We start from the raw sequence: 15397 nt of genomic DNA on the forward strand, positions 1-15397 counted from the left end.
TACTCACACCTACTGTATCAAGGAAATTAAATAGAGAATTTAGATTTTTTTTTTTTCATAAAAATGAATCAGTTTCTCATCCACTAGTTGTAAAGTCATGGTAAAATCCACTGTTTTGATTTTGATGATCCAACACTGACCTACATCCATCCTAAATCACCCTGATTCTGCACTTCTCACCATTCTATCTCATATGAAAAAGAGGGACAGCCCTCACGAGCAAACAGAAGAGAGCAGCGTTACATGTTTATTTACAAGACTCTGCTGCAAAGATTGCCTTGTTCCCTCTCCTCTCTGATTCAGTTTAAACACCAATTACAGTGTCAGCTCACTGGAGACTTTAGCATTACCTGTACCTCTTATTCACACTGAACTGGGGAGAACAAAACAAAGCATCATCCGTAAAAGATTATATCCAGTCTGTTAATCTGCAGCGACTCTTGCACATGCTTTTCTTGTAATTTATGATCATGTATATAATGCGTCTGTCTGTCAGCGTGAGCAAGAGATCTCAAAATGCTGCTTGTTTTTCAGCTGTTATATGTAACAAGGTGGAACCTGTTTCTTTTAATAAAGGGGAAAAAATCTTCCTATTATGGCCTTTTAAAGTCCCAAAAAGAAAAATAACCACTAGAGGGTGTAGGTCGCCACTTTCCCACGAGAACATACGGTCAGAATTGTGTGTCTGTGTGTGAATATGTGTGTGGAGGAGGAGGTAGAGGGCATGTTTGGCACCGCCTACCGCCTGTCAGACTGCGTTCAGGGCGCAACCCCACATCGGAGCCCTTGTAGCTATGGAAACTCGTCGATGGCAACATCCACCAGTCTTTTGTGCCCTCATCCTCCTCTTACCTCTCAGAGGTGCTGAGTGTGTGCAGCTGTAGCCGATAAATGATACGCTGCAAGATGGCGATTGCGCGACTCGTAGCGTGTTTTGTGCTTTACAGCAGCCTAGGTGAGTTTTCCCCCGCTTATTCACAAAGCTATTATCATATCGGAGTCGGCGAGGTGCGACTACAGTCAAGTTAAATCCGAGCTGTGACGGTCCTGTCAGCGCTACGAGCCGACAAGGACGTTTTTTAACGTTAGCTTGACGTGTAAACGGGCTGGGAAATGTCAGGAAAACGTTTTTGGTGTGTGTTGTGGCGTTTTAACAGTCTGCTTATTATCGATTTGAGACTGTATTTGATTGTTTTACGCTTGAGCAAACCTCACATCCGAGCTGGAAAATGACGTAGTTGTCAGAGCACCCTTGACGTTTTGAATTTTTTTTACGTGATTTTAAAAACGTGTAACATAGCCTAGAAACCACACATATTGCGTGCTCACTTGTCGACTAATTTCTAAAGAAATTTCCAGAATACAAACAATGCAAACATTACTTTAGTATGAAAAGACGGCAGCCACATGGTGGAGACCTGTGGTACACAGAAACACGGGCCTGTGAATAATATATATTTAAAATGCTTAGTCTTTTTGGTTGTTGCATATATGTAGCCTATATGCATCATATACATATGAGGCTGCTTGAATTTCATTTTATTGTAGTTTGACCTCTCCTGATCACGTGGTGATTGATCGATGGTGATGGTGAGTGGGGTGCCATGAGTGAGGCAGGTCGAGGGCAGCGGTGTCAGGATGATGTGCAGCAGCAACAGCTAGAGATTTGTGGCGATCAGCTGATGCTGGGTGGTTGCGTCGGCTAATTGGCTGCGGGTGGGTGCACCACTAAGTGTTGAACTTTTCACCCAGGTGCTCTGCAAGCTGTAAATCAAATGACTAAGCAGAGATGACAGGCAGAGGTTCATTTGTTATGCTCTCCAGTTTTGGTTGTAAAAACTGAGAGCTGTGTGTGAATGTAGCTCACGATTTGGTTTATGTTCTGACCTTGAGCTTTAGGGTGCTGTCATGTTTGAATAATGAAAATGAATTGTTATTCAAACGTTTTGCATTTAGCATATTGTGATTCATGCTGCATATAACTGGAACGCACTGATGCGTAAAGCTGGATTATTTTAAGTTAAGGTAAAAATAGATGCCTTCTTGTGATTCTGATGTGCAGAAAATTGGATGTAATTTTTACATTGTTAATTTTTTTTTCCTTTATGTTGCATGAAAATTGAAAAGTTAAAAAAAGAAATACTATTTCTGGGATTTTCCTGACTCAGAATTGGCCTTTGGACATTGTAATGATTGGGCAGCGTGTCAATCTCTTACCTTACTTAATAGAAGTCGGTGCATATTCCTGATATCACTGCCCATTTAATGAACAAAAATGTTTTTTATGCTTGAGAAGACTTTGCATTAAAAAAAATCTGTAATAATTTGCTCATCAGCCACTTTGTTAGGTACAACAGGTAACTCAAATAGCTATTTAGCCAGTCACATGGCACAGTCTATTTATGTATGTAGAAATGGTCAAGACAACATGCTGAAGTTTAAACTGAACTGCGGCATGATTGTTGATGGCTGACGGGTTTGTCTGACTATTTCAGAAACTGTTGATCTACTGGAAATTTCCCATGAAACCACCTCTGGGGTTTACTATAAAAGATAAGATATCCAGTGAGCAGCAGTTCTCTGGGTGAAAATGCTTTGTTGATGCCAGAGGTCAGAGGAGAATGGCCAAACTGTTTTGAGTTGATAAGAAGATAAATATAAGTAAGTAATGAGGACACGCAGAAGAGCATTCTGAATGCAAAACATGTTGAACCTCGAAGCAGATGGACTACAGCAGCAGAAGATCACATCATGTGCCACCCCTGTCATCTAAGAACAGGAAACAGATATGTTCACCAAAACTGTACAGGAGAAGATTGGAAAAATGTTTACTGATCTGATCTGATGATGGTAGAGTCTGAATTTGGTGTAAACAACCAGGAAGCATTGATCCATCCTTATGCTGTTGGTGTAATGGTGTTGGAGATGATTTCTGTGATCAGTTTTGGCTGCTTGATACCAAGTTTGCATGATTTAAATGCCTCAGCCTGCCTGAGCAGTTTTAACAATGTCTACCCTTTATGACCACAGTGTACTCATCTTGTGAAGGCTCCTTCCAGCAGGGCAATGCACCATGTCACAAAACTCAAATCATCTCAAACTGGCTTCTTCAACATGACAATGACTTCACCATACTTAAATGGCTTCTGAACTCACCAGATCTCAACAGCTTGTCTCAATGAATGCCTTTGGCATGTGGTGGAGCGGGAGTTACAGATCACGGCAACTGCATGATGCTATCATGTCAGTATGGTCCAAAATATCTGATTTCCCCCACCTTGTTGTACATATGCCATGAAGAATTAAAGCATTCCTAAAAGTAAAAACCTGGTATGAGCAAAGCGTACCTAATGAATTGGCCGTTGATTTTTTGTGTTAGGATTTCATTAAATGATAATTGTCTTGAATGATTGTTTCAGGAGCAATTGATACATTTTTCTGTCAATACATAATAAAAAACTGCTAGATTCACATTTTTACATTGATGAAAATGTGAATGTTGCTATTTTATGTAATTTAAGTTATAGGTTGCAATAAATGAGTTATATTTTATCTGCCTTGTGCTTTTTTGAGACTTCATTTATATTTCATCTGTCTGAGGTGCTGCAGTCATTGTGTCACGTGTGTAGCTTGAATGAACAGTTTATTTCCTCCCAGTTCTTATAACAACATAACCGCCTTAATCAAATCTGCTTGAGCATTGAGTTGTTCTATTACGCATTCACTCCAGTATGCTGTGAATCCCAGTGGTCCTCCTCGCTCCATCCACTGTCCTCGGCATATTTGCTGCGACTGCACTGGAATGTCTGGGAAAAAGCTTTTTATAGATTCACTGGATCAACAACTTTTTGTTGCAGGGACAGCGATGGGTGGTTGTTTTCATATTTAGAGCGTAAGAGGATTGCTGAATGTGGCTATTTAAAAGCCAGTTTCTCTCAGAACTGACCATAGACCTACTTTGTCTTTGCATTAGAATGACAGAGGGATTAAAAATGAGCCCCTGTTTGCTTTCCAGCAAGCGCTGAGATTATTTTCATAATTCAGAAACATTGTCTTCTCTTCAGCCTGCACCGTGTCACGGGGGAAGGGAGGGCACCAAACATTGTTGTCTGTGTGCTTTTATTTTAAGCTCGCATTAGTAATTAGTTATACATTGTCATGTTAATTCACCTTGGTTACTCTTTCCCACGTCCTACATTTTGCATTATTTGGGAGAGACATGAGAAAAACCTTTAATAACATCCTGTTAACGCCATGCCTGCTTATACAACCGGTGCGCACTGATTCTAGATTTTGTTCGCCCCAGATAATAAAGGCTAAAAACTTGTTTTTCACCATGGTTTTTGTTCAGATGAACATGGGAGATGTATCCTCTAAGGAGTTTTTGTCAGTGTTACAACATACTTATGAAAACAGATGAACTCAAGCAGATCTGTTTCCTGTAAACTTTGAAAAGCACATCACACACGGCTGTGTTGCAACCCATAACACTGCGAAAGCAGTTGTTTTCTCTTACGTGATACTTTGAGTCTGCAGTGTGATTGCAGCTGCAGATTTAATTAAATGTTCCAGTATTTGAAAGAGCTTTTGTTTTTCTTTCTTTCTTTTTTTTCAAAAATATCGTTCCTCAAAATGAGTACCTCACGGATCTGGAAGAAGCAGTTCAAAGGGCATTTTGAAGGGTCAGTATGTGCGTATGTCGAGGGAGCTTCAGTTGGACGGGCCTTCGTCATGTCTCTCGGGGTGTCCAGTCACTGCTGTGGTAAAAATAGCCCTTGATGTACAGGGTGGGAAAGTCAGCAGCAGAGACGGAAGCTGAGACCTGCGAGTCAGATCTCATCACTGTCCGCAGCTGTGCTTATAAGACCGGATGCTTTGGTTGGACCCATGTTTTCATCACTTCCAGGCTATATGCTCGCTCTCGCTTTGGCTCCCAGTCACAATGTACAACTCAGGGATGCCCGTGTCCTAACAAGGCTGCTCAAATCCCTCGGAGTTAGTCAGAGTGCACGCTGCCTCGGGAAAACAGGAGGGATGTCTTGTCGTATTCAGGGGCGGCTCAGATTATTATTGTCTAATTTCAGCCTCTATTTGAAACCCTAACTACTGCCCCCACTGGGAGCATGATTGCCTTCATTACTCAGCATGGGTGCTGTTCGTTGTGCGTGTACTCAGTAATTACTGAATTTGGAACAAAAAATGTTGACTATAGGGTACCAGGGGAAGGTAGAAACCTACTTATTTAGCCTTAGCAAAGACACACTGTTGAATTATTCGTGTTTGCTGAGCAGTAGTTTTCACATTTCCTTAATTCGATGTCACACTGCACACCCGTCTCGTCCCCAGATTCACGTATTTTCCACTTAAATTGGCATTCGGCTGGCCCAAATTGAACAAAACTTGTGAATTACGCCTCTCGCCGTTATAATCTGACATTTGCAAAATAACACTGATTGCTTTCAGCATTTCACTCAAGCACTGAACTTAAAATAAGCGCGTCTCATGTGTTGTGTTTGTGCCAGAGGGAAACGAAGATGGTTGATTAAGTATGGTTCAAATGTGAGCTCATTCCCGCTGTGAAGTTATTCTTGTGCTTCTGATTTGATTTGTTTGGGGATCTTGATAAATTATTTATTTCGCAACCTCAGTATAAATTAGTATTATGATTTAGTGAAGGAGCCCTGAAAAAATAAAAAAAATGTACATGTACATCTAGTAATATAATATACTATATACATTATAATAATATAATGTACATCTAGTAATATGGTTTTTAATGGTTTTTAAACGAGCGTTATTACAGCTAAGTGGATGAACTGCGCACCCTTTCTCTAAACCAGTATTTTTTTCTTCAGTGAGTAAACGCTTTAATAGTACACTGCACCAAATACTGAAATGACTTGGGGGCTTTCTGGTCTACTGGGTGACACATCATTGACCATTTCCAGCTATTCCTCAGGGGCGCATCGTCATCCATAATATCGTGATATGTAGTGAACTAGTGATGCAAACTATCTCTGCAACCATGTTTTTGTCAGAAATCAATATAAAGATATCATCTCTAACTCCCCTTTTTTAATAGTTAATGTCCCCAGAATGGTTTCCACTGTAACGGTCGCTTAAAAAAAGAAATTAAAACTCGCATTCAGTTCAATTAAATTGTATTTACATAGCACCAAATCACAACATCAGTCACCTGTTGTAAGTTAAATACAGAGGAAACCCCAACAATTAAATGACACTCTTTGATCGAGTATGTGACAGTGGAAAGGGAGAACAGGAAGAAAACTCTGTTATGTGTGTCTTATCTTATTATGATCAACTAATATGACCATATGTGCATTAACTATACTCACTTGTAATGGCTAAAGGATCCCTGTCACAGGTGATGAGCTGGGGTGGGTAAACATTTGGACGGCCAACCACACTCAAACTTGCAGCCAGTTAAAAATCGCTGGTTAACCTGGTAACCTGGTAACCTGACATGCAGGTGAGATATTGTGCAAGAGAAGCCCATACAGAAGATGGGAACAACAGGCTGTGCATAAAATTTGAACATAAGCTCCAGGCTGGAAAAGTGAGGCCAGATGGAAATCTGCTTCAAATCTGCTTCCATTCTTTCTCCAGGATTTTCTCCTGGTTGCAAAAAGAAAGTAAAATTACTGGACTGTTGACTTGACCTATGACCTCAGTAAACACTTTCCTGAATGATCTGTGTTAGTTTCACATCCTTTTGAAAACAAACCAACAAGTTAGGCTTGCTTTTGCAGTTACCAAGTTGCTACTAGGGATGCATGCGACTACTTGATTACACATTAAAGTGTTCCGCCTCTTGCTAGTTGGCACCAGAGATACTAGCTAAGTTACTTACTCGGTTTTTATTAATAAGCAGTGGCAGCTCCCATCCTGGTGAGAAATGTTGTGAGACCACCAGCCACAAACCAGGGCTGTGGTTTGTTGATACTGTGACGTAGAATACTGTGACTGTTACTGACAGATTTAAATTTAAAACTCAACTTGATTATCAAAACATGTGATTAGCGGTTTCAAATACCTCTCAAATACATGTGCAGTTATTGTATGGCTAATATTTAACCTCATCCATTAGATTCACTTCAGTTCTGATTGTTCTCTGAGGGTTGACTTTTTCTCTTGTTTAAATAACTAGCAAATGAGTTACCAGGAGCATCCTTAGTTACTACTGTACGTGAGTGTGTAGCTTGAGACTACAACATAGGAATTCAGCGAGGTTACAGTGGCAACATCCATCTTCTATATACAGTTAATGTTTGGAGCCTTTCTGTTATAAAACAACCAGTGTGAAATAAAGTCAGTATAGCAACTGTCATGTTTGCTAATGGCTAAAGCCTGTGTGTCATTTACTTGGTCTGAGCCGGCTGTGCTGCAGCACTAAACACAAATCCTTTTATTCTGTCCTGCAACTTATTCCAGGAGCATTGCTGAGCCTTAGTAACTGAGCTAAAGTGACTTTGGCTCTTGTCTGCTCGCTTACTTACATTGTCTGCTGCATTCTCGGTCTGGATTCCTTCTTGCGCAGGATTAAAGCTGACAACAACAGCAACAACAAAAAATGGGTCACTATCCAAATATTTACAGAGTCCTCCGTGTCAAATCTCTGTTTTCTTTCATTATCATTTACAACTAGCTCTGCTCTCTTCCAACGACTCATCATAAGTCACATTATAATCCAATTAAACACCACAAAAGATTCAAGTTAAACGTTAATGATGGGATATTTATACAAGGAGTTCATTAAACATATGTGGCACACATATGTCAGCTATATTTGTCGGTCTAATCCAGTGTTTATTAGGCAACGTGCCCGGTTGATAATGTCTGCTAATGAAAATGCTCCGCGTGTCCAATCGGGGTTACTCATCGTTTACTGCCTGTGTTTTTTTTTCTCCACAGGTCACATTCCATCATCACTTGGGGTAATCCTCCGGACCACGGACAAGATTGTTTGGGCAAATGAATTTGAGCGTGAGTTGCTCGAAAATGACTCTAACCTATTTAACCAAAGTACCGTTTCTTTTTTCCAGATTTAGCCTGCCTCTCTCTCATGCTGTCATGCGTTCTGTTTTCTTCCCAGCCATCGAACTGACCTGCTTAATAGAGTCCATCTCAACAAACAACCCAAGGATTGAGTGGAAAAAGATTAAAAATGGTGTTCCCAGTTATGTGTACTTTCAAAACAAGATAGCAGGTAAACCTCTTGGAAACTGTCTTTTAGAGAAACCAGTAGAGCACAGTGTTTCAAAGCAAAGTCGCAGCACTCAAAGTTTAGCTGAGTGAATGCTACCTTGAAAGACCTTGGCTCAGAATTCTGTTTTCAAGCCGTGAAGTCACGCTGTGTATTTGAATGAGCAATTGTAAAGTGTTTTTTCCCCCCATCTCTCTCTCTCTCTTTCTCTCTCTCTCTCTCTTTCTGTCTTTCTCCAAAAGGGGACTTGGAGAACAGAGCTCAGCTCAGAGAGCCGGCCAACATTCTGATCTTCAACGCCACTCGATCAGACACAGCAGAGTACCGCTGCGAGGTGGCCGCCATCGATGATCAAAGGGACTTTGATGAAATACTTATTAGTCTTGCAGTAAGAGGTATGGAGAGCAGAGCTAAAAGTCACTGCATGTCTATATCATCAACCCTCTAAAGTTCTAATCACACTTTGTTCTTATGATCGAATAGATATTTAGATTATGTGTCAGTTTAGACATTTTACACTTAATTTACTCCTGAAATATAAAGCTACATCATGATTGCTGTCACTGTGAGGTTGCCTTGCATCTAGCCGTTGCCTTTGAGGTGCTGGTAGATTAAGCTAGTGGCCTGCTGGGACAGCAATCACAACCATTTAACACCCACTTACATAAATCACTTGGGATATCAGGGGCTTGTGGCGACGTTATAACAATTCCAACTTTAACCTTACGTATCACTTGATGACAGTTCTCTTTGCCACCATACAGTGGCTGAGAACACACTTTACCCCAGGGAGTCGCAGACTTGTCTTTGGACACGGAGCCTGTAGCAGACCCTGGCCTGCGCACAGAGAAACACAAAAAACGAGTGCCAGCAGTGTTTGCTGTATGTGACATCACCACTGCCTGTATATAAACTGTGCACCACTATGGACTCTATGGACAATAACCCTGTGTGTCTGAAAAGTGAAGCCAGTGTGGATGCTCTTTAAACCCGCATTCTTTATAGTGACCAGCAGGTGGCAACACCTCTGGTTGCAAACAGATTGTGTGGGAGTCTATGAGGAAATCACCCACTTGATCTTTGAGCTCAGTCAACAGTTTCCTGATTAATTTTATGGACGTATTTGCTACTTTTAAATCCTGGCCAGCAAAGTATGTTGCTAATTCTATAAATTATGATTTCATTAAGATAAAAATTGACAGTAAGGCAGGATATGATTTCGGCGTTTCTCAGTCAGATCACTCGCTCATCACCTCCGGTTTCAAAACACAAGATACTGAATTCAAGGCATAAAGACAGAGACTGTAGAAGCGACATCTATCACGTGTCCATCTTTTATGTTCAGTGTGTGAGCATAAATACTTTAGAACAGTCTAAAGGTTCTGGTGAAACTTAACACACTTCCTGATGAAATGTTATCCTTTATCATTTAATAAGTAAAAGTATCGCTTTCAGCAGTGTGTAAATGCTACACAACATTCAGCAGTCTGATGTGAATCTGTGCTTTTGTGTGCAGTGAAACCTGTTGTACCACGGTGCAGCGTGCCAGAGGCCGTCACAGTGGGAACATCAACAGAGCTGCGATGTCTGGAAAATGAGGGCTTTCCTGCTCCTCAGTACCGTTGGTTTCACAACAATGAAGAGCTTCCACAGGATCCCAAAAACAGCGCAAAGTTTGCCAACTCTTCCTACAGCATCAACCCCGACACCGGAGGCCTGGTACAAAAATGACAAGCATCCTGTTGTTGCTACATTTACGACTTTATCACTTCAGTTCCTATTGTCTGTGCAAAATATCTCTTGAGGCATGGCAGCACTCAGTATTTACTATTATTATTGTTAAATGGATAAACTTCTTCTCCCTGCCTGTCTGTTCTGTTTGTAGCCAGGACTCATTAGTGCCAAGTATTCTCTGTCAGAGCTTATCTAATGTAAATGTTACCCGCTTAATCTAAATAAAACCTTAAGCATTATATGACTAAGAGCAGGATTAACCCTCGTGTGTAAAAAGAGCCAGTAAGAACGCTTAACCAAAACCTGGCATATGGAACAAGGATAATGTTGCATTTAAAGCCAAGCTGATGTGTTTCCAGGTAAAAGTTTAACATCTGGCAGAAATTTAACCATGTTATAAAACATAGTGCGATGCCCTCTAATCTAAAATCTTACAGCAGTATTAAATGCAGCCCGTAAATCCATCTGAAGGCCAAAATGTCGCTATATTCAACCACAGCCAGACATCCTATTGTTGACAGTTCATCTGCGTGTCAGTGCCCTGACAGTTTTCTAAAAATGTCTCCACAGAAATTTCGAAGGGTCAGGAAGGAAGACGCGGGGGAGTACTACTGCCAGGCAAAGAATGATGCAGGGCATGCACAGTGTCCCACGCAATTAATGGAAGTCTGTGAGTGACATTCACACCAGCCAAGCAGATCTTTGGACAGGACTTTAAGCCAAAAGCAAAATCAGACACGTTCACTCTCAAGTTTCAAGTTAACACAGGCAAAGAGAAAAAGTGTGAAATAACAGAAGGATGTTAAAACATATGGACACAGACAGGACAGACAGGCGAGGCTTCACATGTAGGAATGAGATAAACTTTATCTCAAAGCAAACATAATATTTTTCATTAATTTTACCCCAAGCACCACCGTTCCCACTAAATATTACATGAACTATTGGAAGGCCAAGCATACTTTGTGCTTATAACTGCCATTTGGAGGCAGCTAAGGGAAACCAATTCACTCTGCTGAGCGTCATCCCTTTGCAAGCGAACTGGATGCAGGAAAGCTCCAGCTGTCCAGGTCAGTCTGATCCCAGCACCTCGCTGGGAAGCAACAGTTTCAGACACCCATGTCCCTGATATGCTAACATGCCCATGACAGCGTATTCTGCAGCCAGAACATGAAACAGAAAGGATAAAGCAGCTGTCCACACAGTTAAAGTGTTTGTGCACACTATAGGCATTCATTCTGTTGTATGAGTTGTTCATTTTTGAACATTTTCATAGAGAAAATAATGAAAAGAAAAAACAAAAGACATCCACCATAATTCATGTAAAAAAATCTAATTTGTTCTTTTTATTACATTTATTATTAAATGTCAAAATTAGTTACTGTACATCATCTGAATTCTTCCTATTTAATGTGATAAGCAGGCAGACAAAGGTATTTGTTTCATTGTTTGGTATCTTGAGTTGGTGTATTTAATGAACATGAAATTCTTCTTGTTTTCATTGAAGCCAATAACAATTAAGTGAGGATTTTAGTAGTGTGGGAATTACACAAGATATACATAAAAATGAAAATACAGCAAAGATATAAGTCATGGTTATAGGCTATCGATATGTCTCCGGCCACGTAACTCTCTCATGAGCACTTCTCTGTGCCCTCCTGCAGATGACGTTGACATCCTGGGGATTTTCCTCAAGGTGTTTGGTGCTGTGGTTGGGTTCTTATGCTTGGCGGTTTCCATTTGTCATTCCTTCAGACGTGGATGCTTCCACAAAAAAGGCCACAATGAAAATAAGTGAGTACAATCTGCAGCTCTGATGAAAGGATACAAAATCCTGACTTTTATTTTTTTAAATGCATTCTATTTCACTTTATTTCAGCTACAATTGGCCTGCACAGAACAGCGGTGTTGAGTATGGAGACGCGGACGAGGTAAACCTACAAAGCACGCCGCGTTCATTGGAAGTCAAATCCAAAAAAAAGAAAATTTAAGGTAACTTTCTACTTCCTGTTTTTCACAGGGTCATTTCCGCCACAAGTCTTCCTTCGTTATTTGACAGCCGACACGGAGGACGCGATGTAACCGCGACAAAATAAACTTGCAACAACGATGCTCCACTTGGTGAAGTTTGGAGTCTAACATGGCACATTATTCTCTGATGCACATCAAAATCAAATCAGCCGACTTGCCAAAGTAATTTTAATATCATTTTGTGGCACTTGGTTGAGTTTTGTAATGCCACAGATTTTTTTTGTTGTTGTTTATTAATATTAAATTCCATGAAAATATTTGGTTTTTACATCTTTTTCTCATTTTATACTCAACATAAAGCTACTGTACAATAAAACGATTTCAAAGCTGTGGAGGTCGATGTTTATATCACAGTGTCATCACAAAGGTTACTGTAAACTACATTCCCCCACTGTTTTTGGACAAATCCTCTTTTATAGCTCTTCAATTTTTTACAGTGTACGTAAATTGTTTACTTCATCCTTGTTCTTAGTTTGTTTCACATGCAGAGGACGAAACATGTTTTTGTACATACTGTAGTTAAACAGGCAATAAGTAGCAAGCTGCAAAAGGCTCATGAGCTGACTAGAAGGCACAATTTAATAGCCTATGACTATATTTACAAATGAAAACAAACATGTACAAGTACAGAATAAAGTGTGAATTTTAACACAATATATTCCAATATGCTGCAAACTCAATATGTACTATAAAGGTGGTGTTGATGATTTCTTGGAGTGCTGTTTCTGTGTATAAGTGACCTTTTGTGCTTTACTAATTATTTTGTGAGTATTGGACATATTGTCCAGGTTTGACTCAGTATTATAAATGTACATACATACATATACTTTTTGGAGCTTTTAATTTGAATGCGTAGCACTCCATACCTTATTGTAAATATTGCAATAAACTGTTTATTGGAAATACATTTACAGTATTCACTGTTCAGTGTGTATCTGCAGTGTTGAGCCTGTCAGTAACAACAGTGTGTCATTTTAGACATTAGTGTCAACGATGTGTGTAACAACTCAGGAACTGTTGTACAATGTCCACTGTTCATTTGATATTAATGTTATACGTTAATGTTATTTTGTTACTATTAAATATATTTCAGCTGAATTTTTGGAGTCTCAAATGTTTTGATGGATTTTGTCCAGATGATTAAAGTGAAATATAGAGATACACAGACAAACAAGGTTTCTGTGTAGTGAGGGGAAAATCATGCACAAACACAAACATAGCTTGTCCATGTTGACTACATCCAGAAATGTTTTTTGTGGTCTTCCTCTTGCAGCTCTCGCTCTCTCTGCAAGAGACTCTCCTGCCTGGCAGGAGAACCATACATCATCACAGGTCTCACTACCATCCTGTAAAATTTCCCTTTCGTGCTTGCTGCGATTTTTCTGTCACAATAGTTGTTTCCATCCACTATATGGATTTATTTCAAACAATAAAAAAAAAAAAAAAACTAAAATCACAACACATACATTATATCAGCAAATCAAAAAATCCAGGGTGAATTTTTCTCATTTCAGTTTAGCTATTATTGTTTAAAAAATGTTTCATTTCAGTTTAGTATTGTGTTAGTTTTAGTCTTTTTTAAATATTACAGCATGGAGGAAAATTAGTACAGGTATTACTGTAAAACAAAAAAGCTTTTTGAAATCAGTTGGCTCATAGTTTTGTAGACATCCAAGACATCCAGAGTTTCATTGAAGGGTCAATCAATGCTTCATTAAGCAAGTTGTAATTATTATTATTATTCCAGTTTTTCTGAATTGCTAAAAAACATTTCCTGAACCCTCCACCCATTTTCTCAAAACCTTAAACACATCCAAAAACCTTAACTACATTCACAAAACCCCAGATTCTTCTGTCAGAATCAAACTATCACTTCAAAATCAGTTATGCTGCGTTCAAAACCAAATGATGTTTTTATATCATACACACAGCAAGTAAAAATATATTCACCACAGAACATTCGTTAGACGCTACATCAGATAATTGAAGACATGGCATCCAGGGCATGTAGTTAACAGGAAATATTTAAGTGTATTTAACAAATGACCATAATTAGAATGATAAGAAGTGCTGAATGTAGATAACAAAAAATAATTACTTTAAAAAAAAACTAAATGAAAAGCACATTTCTGTAATTCACAGATTCATTCCACATCATCACGTCTTTGTGTGGGGTCTGTCCAGAGAACTTCATCCACATCGTCCACATCACAGGCAATATTCTCCCTTGCCAGGCAACATGAGAAAAACCGTCTTGTGTGCAGAACCCAGCACTGACTAGACTCCACAGTTGTGTCATCGCAGGCGTGTTCTGTTGCCTCCAGTAAAGTTTCCCTGGTGTAGGGCTGCTGGTCATAGACCTTCCACCTCCACGCAGAGAAAAACTCTTGTGTTGGATTCAGGAAGGGGCTGTAAGGTGGAAGGGAAACGTTTATAAAGCGCTGGTTGTTTGTGAACTACTCGTGTATCAGGACAGCACAGTGAAAGTTCACATTGTCCCAAACTATGACATATACAGGATGCACTGTTTGCTGATCCAGCTGTTCACGTGCAACCCTAATATCCTGTAGACCACCCAGAAATGTAAGATGTGCAGTGTTATATGGCCCCAGGTTTGCATGATAGTGGAGATCCCCCCCAGTTACTTTGCCACCACGCTGGCCAGGGACTTCCACAATGGCATGTTGACCAATTATGTTCCTGCCTCTCCGCCTCCTTTTTGTGAGACTGAACCCTGCTTCATATGAAAATATATTCATGGGTCCTTTTCATGAAATCAAATTCAAACACTCTATAAAAATAAATAAGTAGTGTACTATAAGTAATACAGAAAGACAGAATTATGAAATAGTGTACAGTATACGCATTCCATTTATGTACATTACAATATAGAGTAATAGTAAGTCTATGGGCATAGAATTCTAAGCGTCGCTGCTAAAAGTGTGTGTAGGTCGCACATACTGATGTCGTAGAACTCTTGCGTAGTTTCGCTCAAAAGGTCTGATCACATGTTCAATTGTGAGTTGCTGTGTGCGAAAGATGACAGCTGTGTTGGAGTTGTGTTCACATTTTGCTGCCAGTGTTTACAGTTTTGCAATATTAGTGTGAAATGTGTTTAGTGACTGAGAACGTGTTTAAGGTTTTGAAAAAAAAAGAGTAATTGAGTGTCGGAAATTGTGTCTAAGTACCTGAACAGTGTTTGATTAATAAGTTTAGGCCACTGAGAATTTGGTTTAAAGAATAGAGTTTAGTGTTTTAGCAATTCAGAAATTTTTTTTTATTTTAACCACACTGGCTAGTAAAATTGAGGATATTTCCTCGACATTTTTATTTTTTTAATTTTTTTGAAGTTCACAAAATCGGTTTTTTTAAACAATCTAGTTATTTTGTTATTTGCGCTAAATATAA

At 39.5% G+C, this 15397-nt stretch overlaps 1 protein-coding gene across 1 annotated transcript; it reads left to right on the top strand.

Annotated features, from left to right (window-relative positions):
- The first annotated feature begins 749 nt into the window (after nucleotides 1-749).
- On the top strand, nucleotides 750-12069 carry jam3a (junctional adhesion molecule 3a). Its single transcript, XM_031759709.2, has 9 exons — nucleotides 750-955; nucleotides 7933-8004; nucleotides 8114-8227; nucleotides 8467-8619; nucleotides 9741-9943; nucleotides 10529-10628; nucleotides 11623-11752; nucleotides 11838-11889; nucleotides 11979-12069. The coding sequence occupies exons 1-9, from the start codon at nucleotides 892-894 to the stop codon at nucleotides 12012-12014; spliced, it is 924 nt and encodes a 307-aa protein (XP_031615569.2). The 5' UTR covers nucleotides 750-891; the 3' UTR covers nucleotides 12015-12069.
- Nucleotides 12070-15397: the final 3328 nt, after the last annotated feature.

The sequence above is a fragment of the Oreochromis aureus genome, linkage group 14 (assembly GCF_013358895.1).
Source record: "Oreochromis aureus strain Israel breed Guangdong linkage group 14, ZZ_aureus, whole genome shotgun sequence".
NCBI lineage: Eukaryota > Metazoa > Chordata > Actinopteri > Cichliformes > Cichlidae > Oreochromis > Oreochromis aureus.